General features: G+C 32.9%; 1 protein-coding gene across 2 annotated transcripts; it reads left to right on the top strand.

The window, feature by feature from the left end:
- Positions 1-265: 265 nt before the first annotated feature.
- On the top strand, positions 266-2,776 carry LOC129307445 (LOB domain-containing protein 29-like). Of its 2 annotated transcripts, XM_054948412.1 has the most exons (3): positions 266-715; positions 809-1,257; positions 2,115-2,776. In XM_054948412.1, exons 1-2 carry the CDS (start codon positions 437-439, stop codon positions 1,247-1,249), a joined length of 720 nt encoding a protein of 239 aa, XP_054804387.1. In that variant the 5' UTR covers positions 266-436; the 3' UTR covers positions 1,250-1,257; positions 2,115-2,776. The 2 variants fall into 2 exon arrangements, with proteins under 2 accessions (XP_054804387.1, XP_054804386.1); XM_054948411.1 differs by lacking the exon at positions 2,115-2,776 and having other exon boundaries at positions 267-715; positions 809-1,391.
- Positions 2,777-19,165: the final 16,389 nt, after the last annotated feature.

Here is a 19,165-nt window from a genome sequence, read left to right on the forward strand (position 1 = left end):
TGGACCGCTATTCATATGTAATTCTTGGGGGTGTGCCGTATAAGGTGCTAGTACTACCCATGTGCATATATAATTCTGAAAGGTGTCAAAGAAAGAACAGGAGAAGATAGATCCAATCATCAAGCAAACAGAAATGCGTTTGGTTTATTCTAGTTCTTTTGTCGTCTAAGGAAATGATGCTGAGCGGAATCTCATTTATCAGACTAATAAAATTTTCGAATGGTTGATGATAGTGTTTTATATTGGGAAAAACAATATGAACAGTGTAGGCCATTATGGGAACCTGTTGTAGTTAATTATTCCTTATTCTAATCACCCCTTTCCTCTTGCTCTTCTGTATAAAAAGATGGTGGTTTAATGACTGTGATTTGCACAAAGCTGAAGAAATCATCACCTAGAAACAACAGAAATCCCTTAGAGAAACCACTAAATCAAGATGACTGGCTCTGGTTCTCCTTGTGGAGCCTGCAAATTCTTGAGAAGGAAATGTGTGAGAGGTTGTGTTTTTGCACCTTACTTTTGCCATGAGCAAGGAGCTACGCATTTTGCAGCCATTCATAAGGTGTTTGGTGCGAGCAATGTTTCCAAGCTCCTTGCTCACCTCCCTGTAAGTGACCGTACCGAAGCCGCCGTCACAATCTCATATGAAGCTCAAGCTAGGCTTCAGGATCCTATCTATGGCTGTGTTTCGCATATCTTCGCCCTCCAACAGCAGGTTTCATCCTCTCGATCTCATGAATTACTATGGAAATTTCTGTTTGTAATTGAAAGGCGAAACCCTAATTTAATCTTTTGATAATGTTTGTAGGTGGTCAATTTACAAGCACAGCTAGCTTATCTTAGGGAACAAGCAGCTCAAAGCTTCCTCAATGCCTCTTCCATGGAAAACCCTAATGAAAAGTACTGTGGAAAACCTATTACCACTTTCCCTCACGATCTTCATGGTTGGTTCCAGACCCAAAATTCCGACACCTCGGGGCATCAGTTTCTCCCTAATATGTCTAATAATTCCTCTTTAACAACACAGCATTATGGGAGCAGCAGCAGCACTCCTTTCCTGAATCCCAACCCGATCGGGAACTATGAAAATTCAGGAACCCTGGAAGATAGCATCTCATTTTCTAGCTTTGATGAGGCTGCTTCGAATTCAATGTCTTATGATTCGCAAGCAAACAGAAAGCAGTGGGGCTTTCATGAAGTGGATGACCTTCAATCAGTGGCTTTTGGTTTCAGTCGATCGGCTTCATGAATGAATTGGTGAAGCCTTCTATTAATTTTGAATTTTGCTGCTGATAACTGTGTAGCACATGCACCAGATCTGTGGTTAAAATAAGATAGGAAGCCTGGAAATGTTTATATATATATATTTCTAAATACATAGAAGTTTGAACGGACGGATCCCACTGAATAGTATTGTTTTCTTTAATCTAGTGTAATCTTGGTAATGAGTAGAATAATAGTGTAATTCTTATTAGAGATATAAAACCGAAACTAGGGTTCTGTATGAACTTATAATTTGGTTTGTTTATGGACTTCCGGACGATCCTTAATAATTCTGACCTAACGAACACAGACGCCGAGTGTTTCTATTAACAAGAGAGCTAGGCGATTAAACATAGAGGCAATAAAGGGAGTAAAACACAAATTTAGTCCTCCTTTTATATTTGAAATAACAAACAATATTTAAATATATATATATATATATAGAGAGAGAGAGAGAGAGAGGCAATAAAGGGCAATATCCGGGGGGTGTATGTGTATAATTGGTGCAACATCCATCATCTTGAATGAGTTGTGCTAGGCAAGAGCCTTATTTGCTGCTGAGATCGATGTATATGTCGCACATTTGCTTTCCCCACTCCACGATTTGTTGTTTAGATGGCTAGACAGACACATGACATGGGCTGGAAATCAGAACCAGGATGATATAAATACAATATATGTTAGATATCATTATAAATTAATTGGAAATGTGATCCTGAGGATCATATATTACTTCTCCACCGTTAGTTTATTAGTAGTGGGGAAAACCAACTTTTAGCTAGAGATTTTTTACACCTTGGTATTTTCTTCTTGATTGAGCTTCTCTTCTCCTGGTGTCTCTTGATTTCCAGACCATCGATAATCAAGACGCTACCTGTATTGAAAACAACTCGGGCTTGTTGACATGCAAGCTTGTATATCGGTTGTCCGTTTTTCCAGTCCTCAGCTACAGCTAGATGCCAATGTTTTGAGGCATTCTGATGGTCGTGACGATTGACGAATATGGTTTTGCGACTTAAAGTAGAATTCAAGGATAAAGAATTGATGGTTAGCTAGGGGTCTTATTGAAGGTTGAGGGATGGCCGGAAGCTGAAGGAGAGTCGTTTTAGAAAGAAACTGCATGTGTTATGATGTAGTATACATTAATCGTAATAACTGCCACGCAACAGCCACGGTTATATTCTCTCCAAGCATAATTATCTCCAAATAAAAAAGATGATGGAGTGTCGGCCACCAAAGTCATCGAAAACCCTTGTTAAATTTGTTCTCCAAGTAGCTGGTGTGCATGTAGCTAGGTTGTTGCAGTCTTGTCAAACTAGCTAGCTAGGGTGCAAGTATAATCTTTCTCGCATCCCAGCTTCCATATATTTTGTGTGTTCTGGAGTGGGCTGATATAGCAGTGGATTATTGTTCATATCATTCTGGCACTTGTTGGTCACCGTGTCCGAACATGATTTTCAAAGATGGAGTGATGAAGATGATGGCGGTGGGCCTTGCCCCCCTCGCATTCATTTGAAAGCTGTGGTCCCCTTCTTTCAGATGTTGGATTTTCAGGTGATGGGATATTGATATGTATATGCTGTCGCGCCCTGATCGTATGTTTTCAAATTATTAAAATTTAATTTGATGGCGCTTCCATGAAGTTCGCTGACACGAAAAAGTCTGAAGGCTAAGCTTTTTAACTGGAATATAAATTAAGGGCTCCAAAGGTACATGTAAATTCTTCAAAAACTTGTCTAGGAGTTTGCGATTGGTTAAAGTGCTCATTGCAATCCGTCCAGATTTTTTAGTTTTTATTTTTATTTATTAAAATAAAAAATATAAAATTTTAATAAATTTATCTTATCATCAATCTAAATAATAAAGATTTAATTTGAATGATTCAATTTAATATTATTTATTTTAAAATTTTTATAATTTTAAAAAATAATATTAAATTAGACCATTCAAATCAAATATATATTGTTTAAATTGATTGATGATAAGGTAAATTTATTTATTATAATTTTTTACAACAAAAATAAAAACTATAAATCCAAACCGTCCAAATAAAAATTTAAATGATTTAAATTTATAGCACTCATCACTTGATAAGCACCAAGACCGGACTCTTGGGAGCTTATGTTTAACACTTCTGAACCCCACCACGTACTGGGGCTCTCGAAAAGGAAACCTTCTTTATCGAGTAGAAACTAGTAAAGGTGTGGAGAGGAGAAAATACAAAGGTTCCAATTCTCCAAATTAATTGAGTGTCGGTGCATGGTTTAATTATTATTAATTATACAAAATCGTGCTCGTTGAATAGCCATCTGCTATTAACAGTGGTATATAGTGTATAGTAGACTGTAGTTATGTAAAAATAAAAAAAAATGTAGTTATGTAAAAAAATGCAAAACAAAAACATTTATGAATATTTAGTCTAATATTACTTCTTAAATATTTCATAAAAAACTATGTTTGGTAATGGAAGTAGATATAAAAATGAAATATGCAAGAGGTTTAAAAATAAATGTTTAGTATATTCATGGAATCTTGGTATAATTTTTATAAAAAATACGATGTTAATACTATTAAAAGACTAAAATATCCTCATTAAAATTTTTTTGAAAAAACACTAGCCTAACTTAGCCACCCTTCGCCAAATCTACTAAAAGAAGCATCAGCAGAGAAATCGAAGGCAATGCAATCTAGATTCAACAATCAACAAAAACTACCATTGAAACAACAATCAGATTCAACACTCAAGAAATTAAAGTCAGCCCAATTCACAATAATCGTGAAGGCAAGTTTAGAGAAAAAGAAAGATCATGAAGGCAACCATCATCATTTTCCTTCTTTGATTCGAGACACTTTTAGACTTGCAACACTATCTCTCTCTTGATTTGTCTCCTTTCTTCAATTCATGAAGGCAACAATCCAAGTTCACATAGGAAGAGTCAATGCCATAGTAAATCATCAGCAAGTTCTTGCTTAGAGAAACGACGAGCTATAATTAAGCTTAATGAGGGTAATTAAGAGAATTAATGTGGTATGTGGCTAGAAAGATTTACTAAGTGTTTGATAGTGATTTCAATCCTAAATGTCAGTTTGAAGTGAAGTCAAGCGACTCGGGCATCAAAAGTAAAGGAAAAAGTAAAGGAAGGTTCTTTGTGTCACATACTGTGACATGAGGGACATTCATCGCGGTGCACAAAGACATGCAACAAGGGAATGACCTCTCAGTGCCATGCGTCAACTTTTCTAATATACTAGTCATGAAATAGATGAAAAACTTGAGGAGAGAAAAAGGAAAAAATGAAAAGTACAAGATTACTTTGTTAAGGCACATACTTAAGGACTATTAGAGATATTTTTAGAGCTTTCTAACACCCAAGATAAGGGCATTATGCTTCTCTCATCCCTTTTCTTCCATTTTTATAAACAGTAAGTTAGAGTTTGAGTTGGAAGAGTGATTTTCGGTCCATATGAGTTATGGGTCCAAACCCATTAACTAAAATGGATATAATGAGAGTAGTTTAGAGTATTTAAACCTAACATTTATGGTTTTATGAGTTGTTAATAGTTGGAGACCATTAATATTGAAAATTAGCAATAAATAAGGTTGGTGGGAGTGTTTGATAGCCATTAATAATGGTTTAATGACTCATTTATATCAATGTGGGTCATTGAAACTTAGTAAGTCCATTAGGTTTAATGGGTAGTAAATTTATGACTTTCATGAAAAGGATAATGTGGAGTTGTAATGTTGACAATTGTCTAAAAATGGGGTAATAATAAAATCCTTGTGATTAGTTGTAGATTGTCTAATTCCGGCATCATTTAAGCTAATTTGGAAGCTTTAAAAGCTTGTATTTTGAGAGATAAACCTTTGATCTCTCAAAAGTTTAAGGTAATTTGGAGAAAATCTAGTGTGTATAGTTGTTTATTAATTAGTTACTGAAACAAATATGTTGGAACTTGATTGGTGTTAGAAAACTATATATTAATGCAACTTTAGCAATGTGGTTATTTATATATATGAAATTGTTTGGTATTATAGAGGAACATATGTTTGTCATTTACATATATAATTAGTGATGTTGAATAGAAAACATGGTATGGTGAAAATGTGCTATATGCAATATTTAGTATGTGAAGTATGATAAAGTGAGAAAATGGTATGTGACATGATATGATTGATGGTTCAATTGCATAAATATGTGCATAGCATGATCATTAGCTGGAGTTTGTCTAGGGGAGAGGAATAGATTGATAAATTCATGTGGTGCTGACGACTTATCGTTGGAATTGAAAGCTTGCCTTGGCACTAATAGTTGAAATTTAAAAGGTAGCCTTTATCCTATAATTGATTTGGGACTGTCTCACTTGTCTTTCGAGGGACTTAAACCTAATTAGTCTTCACTAATTTAAAAGGAAGCTAGGTTAAGTTTATAACACCCTATGGTTGTTAGTATTGGGGAAAACCAAGTTATATAAGTGAGTTAACCATAAATCGATAGCTCTTCACGAGTTGAAGGCTGGGTTAGTCTGCGTTATGGACATAGCCACTAATAATCATTGGTTTCATGTCGGAGGTAACAAAAGGATATAAGGTTAGCATTAATCATACACTTAGTCCAGGCACATGGTTATTATTATTATGGTATGGTGTGTTTAGGGACATATGATTATTCTTTTTGCATCCCCATGATGTCTATAATTGAGGTATATGATGATATGTGTTGTATTGCCTTAGTTACATGTTTGTTATTGTTGTGGCTGAAGCTATATTTGTCATATATACTTTATTTATGAGTTTATTGTCATTTGCATCTATTATAATTGATATGCAATTGTACAGATTACATGAACTTTAATTACTGAGTAGTTGTACTTATCCCTCATTTTTAATATTTGTAGGGCCTAGCTCATTAGATTCGAATTGGGAAAAAAGATCAGAGGCTTAGGATTCTGAGTAAATCCTACTTGTATACCTTTTAGATTTGTTTGTTTTTTATGTGTATCCAAGTTGTTAACTTGCCAATTAGGGCTCATATCATTATTTTAATCTACTTGCATTAGTAATGTGAAAATCATGTGTATTTTGTGCTTTAAGCTAGTGGTAATGTGGTTGTAAAGCTTGTACAAGGCTGACATACTTGTGCAAGTAGAGTAAAGTGTATTTTTAGGATGTTATGAAGCATATTGATGATTTTGTGAAAAAAATTTCTCCCCTTTATGTTTTGTGAATTTAGAGGTTGGGAGTTGAAATTATGTTATATATGAATTTGACTGGTTGTGGTGTATTGTATGAATCTAAAATAGTTCATTAAGTATTGTCTAAAGGTTGATGTAGGTTTTTGGCATATGTGTGTGAGTTTAAACACCCTAATTGTGTGTATTGGTGAAAAATGATTGAAATTGATGTTGGGTATCCATCTTTTGATAAAAAAAATGATTTAGTTATGAAACTCATACCATTAGTTAGAGCTAAACAAAATCTCTCTGCAGACATCAAAATCACCTAAATTGGATGTTAGACGAAGATTTAGGACTCATCGAAAGTTCATCCCCTATGCTGTTAATTTGATAGCAAATGCTATTAAAATTGTGTAATGTGTCACAGCACAGGGCACAAAGACATTAACACAGTGGCGTAGGAGCGTTGAGTCACAATGCATGTGCTGTTTTTTTATGTAGTTTACTATTTTAAAGTTATATGTAAATGTTTTGATTATTTCTTGATTCTTATATTTCTGCACATATTTTAAACTCTGATTTAGATACACTAAAAGTATATAGAAGTATTTTAAATATTGAAAACATAAGATCCCATTTCCCATTTATAAATTGTTAAATTTTTTTATCCCATTTATGTAATTTGTGAAAATTTAATAATTCTTATTGGGTTTAAACCCTTGATTACCTTAGTTTGGAATTAATGATGATTAGAGTAGGGAGACTTCAATCTATTGGATCCATTCCTAATTATCAAAATCTTACTTTGAGATTAAATTTTAAGAATATATTAGCCCACTTCAAATGGATTAATTGAGTGTTAATCTTTATAAGAGAAAACTTATCATCTTGTATGAAGGCATCGCGAGGCTTATAATCAATTATTAACCTCCTTTCCTTATTATTTTTTTGACATTTTCTCAACATGGAATACTAAGCATGCTTAGTCTGACTTGGTTGTCTTAATAAGCCCTTGTTTAAGTAAAGTTGTACATTCATGTCATACTAGAGCTAGATCTTCTGGATTCATTCTAGGATGAGACATTTTTGTGGGATTGATATGTTCATTCTTATTGAAAGGAAGTTTGATGAAAAATTCTAAATTCTTCCATGAAGGAAATGGATGCTAGAACTAATAATGACTTTCATAACAAAACTAAAGAAGTTAATCTCAACTTTGTTCATAGCCTGGAAAAGATTGTTGAATTTCAAGGATAGTGTACTCATTGAAGAGTTATTTAAATTTGATGCTATTAGGAAGTATCTACAGGTTCTTTGTCTGTTGGTAAATATCAAAACCTACAGGAATGTTTTTAGCAAGTAGATCACTCTTAAGGAGCTTAGTCTAAACAACACATCTAGGGAAAAATCATATATCAATCTTTATTCTAGTAACAAGATCTATCCTGAAGGGTTTTCCATCAGCTGTAAAGAAATATTCTTCATGCAAGACACATTCTTCTTTAGGAAGTATATAGGGTTTTATGCCACTTCTACAGGAACTGATGTCAATAAAAGCAATAGATGAGATAGGCTTGTCATATTTGCTAGGAAGAATTTAGACTTTTATATTAGGTTAAGGAGGCTCAGCATGATTAGGGTGGCGGCAAGAATTTATTAGTCTAAAAGGAAGTAGATCATAAAGATTTATTGGTTTAAAGAAGGATCTAATAGTATAAAGTAGAGGATATTGTTTATCATATTAGAGCTTTCTTTCAATATAAGAAGAACATTTTAGGTATCTTATCTCTTTCTAATTGTTTTTTAAGGACACATTCAATATCCTGATCATTATCAAAAGGAACAAAAGTCTCAAAAGACTGAAGTAGTTTTATATCTTTCTTGGACTTATTTGGGCTTTTTTTTTTGGCAAAATGTCCCTTTTATACGCAAGTAAGACACTTATTTGACTTTTTTAACTTTGATGTCCTTCTTTTAAAGTAACTTAGAGGAGCTCTCTTCTTTTTGCTAAAGGGTTTATGCTTGTATTTATAAAAATTATTTTTCTTTTTGCAAGAACAATGATCATGGTTCTTGCATTCAATCTTTAAATAAGGTTTCTTATAGGCTAATTGAAGCTTTGAATTTCCCTTAAGCATAGATTTAAAGACCTTTTGTTGTTTACATAGCTTATCCAAAGCAGAAAGGGCTAACTAATGAATTTCTCTAAGAGAGATTTGAGACATAGATAAGGCATTAATAGCTCTATATAAGTCTGGTTCAAGCTCATTTGGTAAGGAAGTAATAAATGTATGTTTGATATTAACATTATTAGCACTATTTAGCATATCATATTTTACAGACATTTGTTGAAAATGCTTTTACAGATCTTTTCGATCCATCCAGCAATACTTCATTTCAAAGAATTCCTTTCTATTTCTTTTGTTTATGAGATTAAAATATTTAAGGAATTCTTTGTGAATCATTCCACGAAATGATGTTGAATCAGGAAGTTGCGCTGCTTGGATCTTCTAGTATATGCTAAGATTTTGAAACCATTTCCTCAAGTTTCTAGTCTTTCTTGAGATGAATTCTAAGAGAACTTCACCTAACATCACATTTAGTCTTGTCATCTGTAAGTTAATCCATGCATCAAATTCATGAAGTCTTTCCCTTAATTTATGTAGAGGAAGATCATTAAAAGTAAACCATAGTCTAGAGGATGGCTTGGAGCCATAAGTATTTAGTTTGGCTAGATTGTCTCCTATGTATTTTAGATCGTTATCAGGATCTTCCATAAATAGTTCTAGTAAAGGTTAAACCATAACAATCTTGGTTATATAAACCAGAAGTTGGTCATCTTCAGAGTTCGTATTTTCAGACTAAAGTTTAGTTAAAACAACTAAATCTGAGTCTTTATCAATATAGGCCTATTCAAAAATATTTTTTTATAAAAGCAATAGTTTTTTAGGGATTTAAATTTGCTATTCCTTTGGCTTTATCGGTGGAAGAATGTGGTTTTTCTCTAGGTGGTGAAAGAAGTGTTGAGTTATCAAAGGTTTTTTTGGTGGTCTAGTAAAGGATGATAAGGCTTTGCATAGTTGTTTTGGATGTGATGGAAATTGTTTTTGGATTGGCTTTTGTCTGGCTTTTTTGAGAATTGAGCAAGACATCTTAAAGGCCTTACTATAATCATTCTTTGAAGGATAATTAGGATTTATGGATTTATATGAAGGGAACTGTCTTATCATGGTAGGGTAAGTAGGGTAGGATTCATAAATGCTTCTAAATTGACCCTTGGCTAAGTTTGTTTCTATTTGTTGCAGTTATTTTCATATTTTAGCAATTTCTTTTTCTTTTCTTATGAAATCAGGCCCAAAATATCTCTCATCAATATACCTTCTAAGATCTACATCTAATTGCTTTTCTCATTTATAGAGCTTGGTATACAAGCTTGTCAAAAGTCAAATTATGATTTTCTGTGAAAAGGAAAATCAATAAATATAAGAGTTGCCACCAAAATTTAAAAAAAAAATAATTTTGAAATCCTTTTAAAAAATAAAATGATCTATAATAATCAGAATAGGATTCAAGAGTTGATTATGCATGGGAAAGGTGTTAGGTACCCTATGTCACCCATTCATGGAAATGGTTATCATAAATTGATCAAACAAAATTAATATGGCCTTAAGTAAAGGTTAATTATCCTTAATAAAAATAACAATAAAAATAAAAAAAAGAAAAATTAAATTTGAAAAAAATATTATTTATTTACAAGTTAGACTTGACCTAAAATAAAACCCTATGACCTATATGCCCTTTGGAAGGATCAAAGCTCACGTAATTTGAGGATAAAAATGCATGTCAGTTTGTTAGCATTTTTTTAGAAAAGGATTTTTTTTTAAACTAGGTTTTTTATTAGATTTATATCTTTTAATTTATAAAAGACACTTATTCCCTTACTTTAGAAAGGATTTTTTTTTGAAAAATTAGATTGAAATTCCTGTAGAAATTCCAAAATCTCACAACTCATTGAAATTATTTTCCAATCTATTTATTTATAACAAAAAAAATCTCTTCTTCTATTTTTTAAAAATGAATTTTCAAACAAATCAATTAAGAACATTGACTGATGTGCTTGTGGTAGCCTATTGTCACATGCAGCATGCCAATTGACTAGTTACCTAAAGAGACTCTAAAAATCCCACATAGTATCACTGGTTAAGAAAATACACACTCAAAAATCTCAAATCAAGTATTGGTGTAATGTGTGTTAGAGGAGGGTACAACAATATAAGTGGCTCAAAAAAGGGGATCAAACCTTTGGGGCTTTACTACTCTTGTAACAATCTAGATGCATATGAAATTTCTTATTCTTCTACCTATAAGCATGAAAGGATGCTCTTAGGTGATAATAAAAAAATTTAATTGATACAATTTGACAAAATCTAATAGAAAGGTGGAGAAGGAAAAGAAACAAAAAAGAAAAAAAAACGAGAAAGAGGGAGTTAAAGAAAGAGGCAAAGGAGATGCAAGGGATTTACAAGAGAGTGTGTGTGCACACGATACATAAACATTTTCAAAAATGAAATATGAAAAACAAAAGAATCATTTGGCTTATTATTAATCCTATATGTACCATTCATCCTTCATCATTTTTGAAGATCATATATGTAATCACAAATATGAGAGTATTGGCTTTCCTTAAGGGATTATAGAATAGTGAACAATTGATGTTATCCTATTTAGGGTATCTCCACCCATTCCTAACCCTATATTACTATGAGTAGGGATGATGGAAGAGAAAAAAAAAAACCTCTACCTTTTCAACAAACTCTCTTCTTAAGCTCTCTGTTTTTTTAACCTTTTCTCCTCCCTTAATCCACCACTTCCTCTCCCTTTTATACATGAAAATTATGACTTCCATCTTTAATGGTTAAATCCTATCAAATCATAATTTATGATTAATTTTATTTGACTTTTATCATTTCAAACCAAGGCACACATTTGAGGATTGCATTTTTATTTGACTTTCCCTAATTACAAACTCAGATAAAGGCACAAATTTAGAGATTTTTTGTTTAATTTTTTATTTATTAAATTTCATTTCATTTTTATATTGTTTTATTAAAAAAGGATTTTCACTTTTTTTGTTTATTCATTTATTTTTTTGTAGGAGTATAGACAAAATAGGGTGTTCATAAGGCTTTTAACCATTTCATCTATATGATTTACTTGCAAGGTTAGGGCATCCGTTATGCTTGTAAGATAGTTGAGCTTAGAATCAATCCTGTGTAAGACTCTGTTTTAGCTTACAGCGTTTTGAAATTGCTAGTTAAGAACTTCTCCTGCAGCTAAAACAAGTTTAAGAGTCCCCTGAGGGGATGCTTCAGTTGCTACTACAAAAGGTCTACTGGTGACCTTAACTCTTTCATTAGTCCTACATTCTAGAGGAGGAAATTCTTCATCATATGATCTCATCATAGCAATACAAGGCAAAGCTTGTACTTGAGTATATGAGAATATTGGAATCACAGGTTCAGGTTATCTAAAGAGAGGAGATCTTTATGGCTTTGTTCCTTAAGAAGCTCAAAAAGAGCATTTCTTTTAGTGGGGAGATTCAAAAGTCCTACCCATCTTTTTTTGGATTGCTTTGGGCCATAATCACCATTATTGTCATCATGAGGAGGACGTTTATGTTTGTAAGGGAATTTAGGTTGCCTGGGCTTTTTAGAAATCCTTCAAGCACTATACTAGTCATTATCATCATCAGAGTTATCCCAAAAGTCATAATCACAACCACGATCACATATTTTCGAGGCATGGTCCTAAATAAAGTAACTGTTAATATAGGAAACACAAAGTGACTTAGCTTCCTATGTGAACTACCCAATAGGAGGGTCTTTCTTGTGTGGGATATATGCTAGTACCATTCTTAAAATTTTACTAAAGGTCTGGGCTGGATCCTAAGATCTAGGCCTTTTAAAGACCGACTTAATAGTCATATCTCCCATCCCGTGAAGAATAGGAGACTTTATAGTGTGCATATCTTTCTGGTCAATATGGAACTCCTTTCCATAATTGTTAATCCACTTGAGTGGTATCAATTAAGCAAGTTCTCCATGAGGTAGATGTCTTGAGATCTAAATCACCAAAGCTTCACCAAGTCTTCCAACAACCATACACAAAGCATCCCTTATTACATTAGGGAAGTGAAGATCAAGTGAATGGTCATTTAGTCTATAGAAAATTTAGTAGTAAAGAGTAGCTATGGTAGATGAAGGGTCTTACTCTGCTCCTACTATTTGGATCTAGACTTTTAATCTAACAGAGAGAATTGGATCTATCAACTTGATATTAAAATTAGGAGCTATGGTATGAACTTTGCTTCTTTGACTAAAAGTAGTTAACAATATTCCAATCAAGGCATTGTTGTAAGATTTGTAAGTGGTATGTAACAAGGCTATCCTAGCTGTAATAGAAATACATTTTCTTCCATGAAGGGTCAAGATTAAACAAACCGCTCCAATATAGAGGTGTGCGTGTCCTTAGTCTTTTTAAGTGTTGATTAAAGGCTAAGGAATTTCAAGGGTAATGAAAGGTTTCCCTTACTAAACACAATTAATTACACAAACTAAGATAATTATAGGTTAAGCTCCTTTTTACATTACTAAGTTTGAATTTTATTGAAATGGGATCTCAAGTTTTCATAAATCAATTTCACTAAAACATCACTTAATACACCTCAAATTAGAGTAAAATAATGTTTCGAAAGCATGAGATATCTCATAGGAGTGAAAAGACTAAAAAGTAGTTGAAAAACATTAAGGGAAGAAAAATAGGACAATGCACTGTGGCATGTGCACATGTGCTGCGATTGTCCTTCTCTGTGCCACTTGTGGTGTGTTGCACATATCAGATAATAATTTTGTTGTCATTTGATAGCAACTTAACACAACTTCCGACATACCTCATTTCATCGTCCAATGTCCGAATGAGGGAAACTAAGTGTGTATGAAAATCTCTTATCATAAACTAGATAATTGCATCAGTTTTCCTTTTAAACTTTGTCACACAAGAAAAATGAACACCCAAACATATTTTTATAATTTTTCACAACTTTCATAACTAGAAGGGTGTCCAAAACTCTACACATGTGTCAAAAGATATTCTTAATACTTAAAACACACTTAAATGACTTAGGACTACTTGTACAACATAGCAAATGCGCATATACTCAATAAAACATTAACAATTATGATCAAATCAATATTCTTTTACTTGAACTAGTATTTTAGCCCTATCAATATTTTAACAACTTACATACAACATTTCAAGGCCCAAAATACATCTCAAATTCATAAACTATAATGTAATACAAGTGTAAACAAAATACAGCCTAATTGGTAATATTTAATCTATTACACAAAATAAAATGCGATCATGAGGCTATATGGAAGGAATTCTAGATTCTTACAGGTCAAGAGCCTTTTTCCTTTCTATACTTGTATGCCTCTATGCCATGTGTCCTGGCTCAGGAACCATGCACCGCGATACATTGCACATACTTGATAGTACTGTTGCTGTCATTTGATAGCAATAGGAGAGAACTTTCAATGCACCCCATTTCTCTATTTGATGTTTAATTACAGTGATCTAAGTGTCTACAGAGAGCTTTCTCCTAGCTGTAACTAATGACCTTGATTTCACAATCATAACCTTTTTCAATCAAAATTTGGACATCTATTACAAAAACTCACTCCTCTTCAATGTTACTACACAACTTAGGTGATCAACTTACATTTCAAGTGCCAAAAACCAAATTCACACCTTAAACACACTCAAAAAACCTAAATGAACCTGTGCAACATACCATAACTCACAAATAATAAATACAACACATTTTCAATGCTCAACCCCTTAATTTTACGAATAAAAGGGAGAGCTTCAATCACATATCATACCCATCCCTTACTTTCATTAATATTTTAGCCTTGCTATAGATTTCACAACCGATATATATACACCTTAGGGTCTAAAATACATAATATAATTTAGCAACCTCCTAGTACAAGTAATCCCAAACATGAACAATCCTAGTTAGCAATATCATTTGAATTATACACATAATAATAACCAAAATAAATGAGGCCTATGAGTATGAGGATAGAATCCTAAGCCTCAAATTATTTCCATCAGTCTTATCCCGTTGAGCTAGTTCTTGTATTATTAAAGATAATGAGATGAGTACAACTACCTAATAACTAAAGTTCATCTAACATATAACAATGCATGTCAATTAATTTAAATGCAAGTGGCAATACATTATCATATTCAAATCAAATTGACATATTCAAGCACATCCTTGCATTTTCATCATCAATAATGTAAATATATGAAATAATGTCATAAAAATCAATGTTCATAATACTATAAGATTAATCACAAGATTTCATCTTAAAAAGACACAATCAAGATAACTATATGCCCTTTTTATCTCTATATACATGATTACATCTTTTTTATATCCTCCTTATGCTTCTAACATGAAACCGTAGGCTATAACATATTAGAACTCTCTATGAACTGAGACTACCCTACCTATTCACGCATGAAAGGCTACCTAACCAAGATTACTTAACTTACTTGTGGGTCACAATTTTTCCTAAAACCTCATATTATGGGATGTCATTCTTCCTAGACTAGCTTCCTCATTGAACCAATGGAAAATTAGCTAGTTTTGAGTCCCTTGTTAAACAAGTGGAATTATCTCTCATTGAACAAGTGGGACGATAGTATAAACAATCCAGGCAAACCATCGACTTTGATGGAAGCCTTACCACATGAATTTTAATTAACTACTCCTCTTTTTAGGCAAACTCCCGCCTCTTATGATCATGTGATGCATAAATGCAATATCACATAGCATGCAAAATTACATAATGTCCATGCATACTTAATATCATCACCGTACTCACATTACATATGTTCATCATATAAACACATCTCAACAAGTCATTAAACTTTACTTTACTTTATATCATTGAACTCCTCTCATACACATTTTATTGAACTCCACAAACAACACATCAATGAACTCTACTTTATAAACATTCATGGAACTCCTAATTTCTCACATTCATCAAACTTCACATTTTACACACATCATTAAACTCTACAAACCATATCATTAGATTCCATTCAAACACACATAACGATCGAACTCCATTACACATAATCATATTTGATTTTTAAAATGTTTTATGCCACAATTGCATTTCAAATAATTTCACATACTTCAAATATAACATTTTTAAATAATAAATCAATTAACACATAAAAGCATAAAAAAGAATTTCTCTCAGTTACCTTAAACCTTTAAGAGGTCAAAGATTTATCCCTCAAATTCACATTTTCAAAGCTTCACAAAGCTTGAATGGTGCCAAATATGCTTACTCTACATTTAACCACAATGTTAATTGTTAATATCCCTTTTTGAATAATTTTCACTATCTAATTTAACACTTTATCACTCTTAAGATTTAATCCCTTTGCATACAAGGATACCCATAGGATTTCTTAGTTTTTTCTAACTCTTATTAATTCTATTGAACTCCCAACTAGCTATTAATGGAGTCACATTACTCCAACCACCTCATTTATGGTGAAATTTTAAGTATTTATTACCCCACAACAACCAAAGATCCATAACACCATAAATGTTAGGTCTAAATAACTTAGACAAATCCCATTAACTCTATTAAGTAAATGGGTTTGAACCTATAGCCTCTATGGAGCGAAAATCATCTTTTCCAACTAAACCCTAACTCTCAACATTAAGAAAATGCAAGAGGAAGAGAGGAAAAGAGCTTAGGAACCTTACTTCTAGTGTTTAAGAGCTCTAAAACACTTCTAATACTTCAATCCTTCAAGCCCTAATAGAGCTCTTTCATTCTCCTTTGCTTCTCTTTTGTTTTCTCTCTATTTTTTTTGCATATGATACGCTATTATTTCTACAGATTTGTCACTGGTGTTGTGCCGCATGTACCACACGTTGTGACATGTAATACAAAGAGTGATCTCTTGCTTCATTTTTCTCACTTTTTGATTCTCGGGTAGCCTGACTTTTCTTTGAACTCAATCCTATGACTGAAACCACAACCCATCACACCTATCAACTCTCTGTAACCACAAACCACATTAATTTACTTAATAAATCTTTATTTGTTCAAACTAATTAGGGTTAAATTCATTAGGATGTTACAATATGGACCGAAAAGGGTCTCTCATTATCAAACTCTAATAAAAAACTTCAAGAAAAGGGTTGAGAAGGAAGAAGAATCGGTTAGAGAACTTACTCTTAAGATTTGGTAGCTTCAAAACGTCTCTAACCTTCTTGAAATTGAAATCCTAACAAAGCTCTAAGTCTCCTCCTTCTCATTCTCTCATTTTCTCTTTTCTTTTTTTCTATTTTTTGCACCAATTTTGTGTCTAAATTCTACAAAAAGTGTACTGTGTGCCATGTGTAGACATGCACCACGGCATGTGGTATAAAGAGGTGAATTTCACATTCTAGTGGCTCATGCACTTCGATATGCTATGCACACGCTACGCCATATGGCATAAAGCCATTCTTCTTTGTTTTTTTTTTTTCACTTTTTCATGCATATATATCTTAAAGACCAATTTTTTTTTTAAAGGTGTACTATGATAGAGAGGGGAGAAAATGAATTAGTACTCCTAAAACTCTAACTAATTTTTTGTCTGTGTGCATCAGACAAAAAAAAAATCTCTAAATGCATTTTTTTCAAAAAAAGTTAAAAAAAAAAAAAACGAGAGTGGTTATTTCCTCACGACTCATGCACACAGCCCAATAATCTTTAGGTGGAGTTGGAGGCTGACTACATGTCCCCACATATCTTCTTTTTACTCCCTCCCCGGTTCCATCCTCTTATTTATTTTTTTACAATAAACGAATAACTAATTCTTGATATAAGTGTAATTAACTTTCTGGTTTTCCTTGTTTATCAAAAAGAAAAAAAATTAGTCGATTCAATAAATATATCACAAATATGAATATGGATTTCTTCTCTAAAATATCCTCATTTACTATAACTGGTTGGAAGCTTTTAATGATTGATCTTGTTAATGATTACTCTTTTTTAGTAAAGGTAAGAAAGAAAAAATTTAATAAATGCTCTAAACAAAGAAATCGTTTCTTATAATAATAAAATAGGACAAAGAAACTCCTCCAGACATTTTCTTGTAGAAATAGCATTCAAAGTTCTCTAACTGCAGTGTCTAGAACAAAAGTTGATTAATACCTCATTACCATTTGACCCCATCCTTCACGTGCGCCTCGTCTTAAAGTTAATAAAGTAGTAATTATATATTGCGGTACTTTGACTAAAAGCTTATGCAGAGAGTTTAACTGACGTGTTCAAAGTCGATACTTGAAATAAATTGAAAAAAGCTAAATATATTTGTTTCTTATATATAATACAATTAATTATATGCGAAATCTTTAATCAAGAACTTAGCTTGCATGATCCTGATCTTCACGAGAAGAAAGTAGCCACGATCATCTTTTTCCCCCCTAATTATTTTTGTCCGGGCTCTATTCTATTTCCTGGCGTTTAATTAAACAAGTAAAGGCCATGAGGTCCATAACAGCTTCTTGTCTTTGCTTTTTGTCGGTTCCACATATACTTCCACTTTTCTGGGACAGCCATTGCACTACCCCGATCACGTTCAAGTAATCATCACCCATCCACTGTACATTAAACTAAGCCTTATTGGAATGATTGCTTGTCTCAGATTCAAGTAATCGAGCCCATTGAAGGAGACTTACCGATTAGAATCTACAGTTTTAAAGTCTTCTAATAAAGTATTTTCTTTCTCGATCGTATTCTCCGATCACACTAATTATATTATTGCTAGAGTGGCCGTGCAATATTGCAATTGGCAAAAAAATGAACGATACTGTGAATATAGTACGATAACTTTGAACGTCTTTTATAAAGCAAATTAATTAACACGAAATACGAGTTCAGTCATAACTTGGCCCTTGACTAAACTGGCTTTATGTGTCATGTCGGGGCAATGCTCGAAGGGCGTTATAATTATATAGTTATCAAATTCAAATGTGGCTTGACTGTGTGGTTGGAGCTCATGGTCCCATATACTGTAGAATCGATGTTACTCATCACTCTGCACTCTTAATTCCGTGGCCTGCACTTAGTTTCCTCGATTTATTAATTTTGGGAGATGTTTCTGTAGAGACGAAAGTGACGAGACTACGATAATCCGTGGGTTCGTGTGCGAGTTACCAAACTCCAATGTTCATGAGCCTCTGGTTTTATCTCGCTCTCCTGTCTGCAGTGAAATTGTCATGCTTCCCCTTTGGGGTTTCTATGGACGCATGGTCCCCAAACAAACATAGACTATAGACTCAATAATTCAGCTGTTGAGAATAATATTGCCATGGCATATACACAGTCATGTCCATGCTCTTGTTTCCTCCCTTGCCTCCTCAACACTGGTATCATCTATTCTTGCATGTACAATTCTTGACCAATATATTTTTACCATATTTTATTTAAATTTTATAACTTGTACTATTCATCTTTGGAATGTCACTATGCTCCCACAATTATTTTTCCAACTATATATCTCTATTTGATTTATTGCTTTTTTTAAAAAATTAATAGATTAAAATTTCAATTGTCATTATTATATCATTTAT

Source organism: Prosopis cineraria, unplaced genomic scaffold, assembly GCF_029017545.1.
Source record: "Prosopis cineraria cultivar Desert tree isolate PC_DT_omini unplaced genomic scaffold, ASM2901754v1 PC3, whole genome shotgun sequence".
Classification (NCBI taxonomy): domain Eukaryota; kingdom Viridiplantae; phylum Streptophyta; class Magnoliopsida; order Fabales; family Fabaceae; genus Prosopis; species Prosopis cineraria.

Excerpts from the sequence above, each read along its gene's own strand:
- LOC129307445 (XM_054948412.1), top strand. The coding sequence starts at position 437 with ATGACTGGCTCTGGTTCTCCTTGTGGAGCCTGCAAATTCTTGAGAAGG. Across the intron at positions 716-808 it reads TCTTCGCCCTCCAACAGCAG|GTGGTCAATTTACAAGCACA; the intron begins GTTTCATCCTCT and ends TAATGTTTGTAG.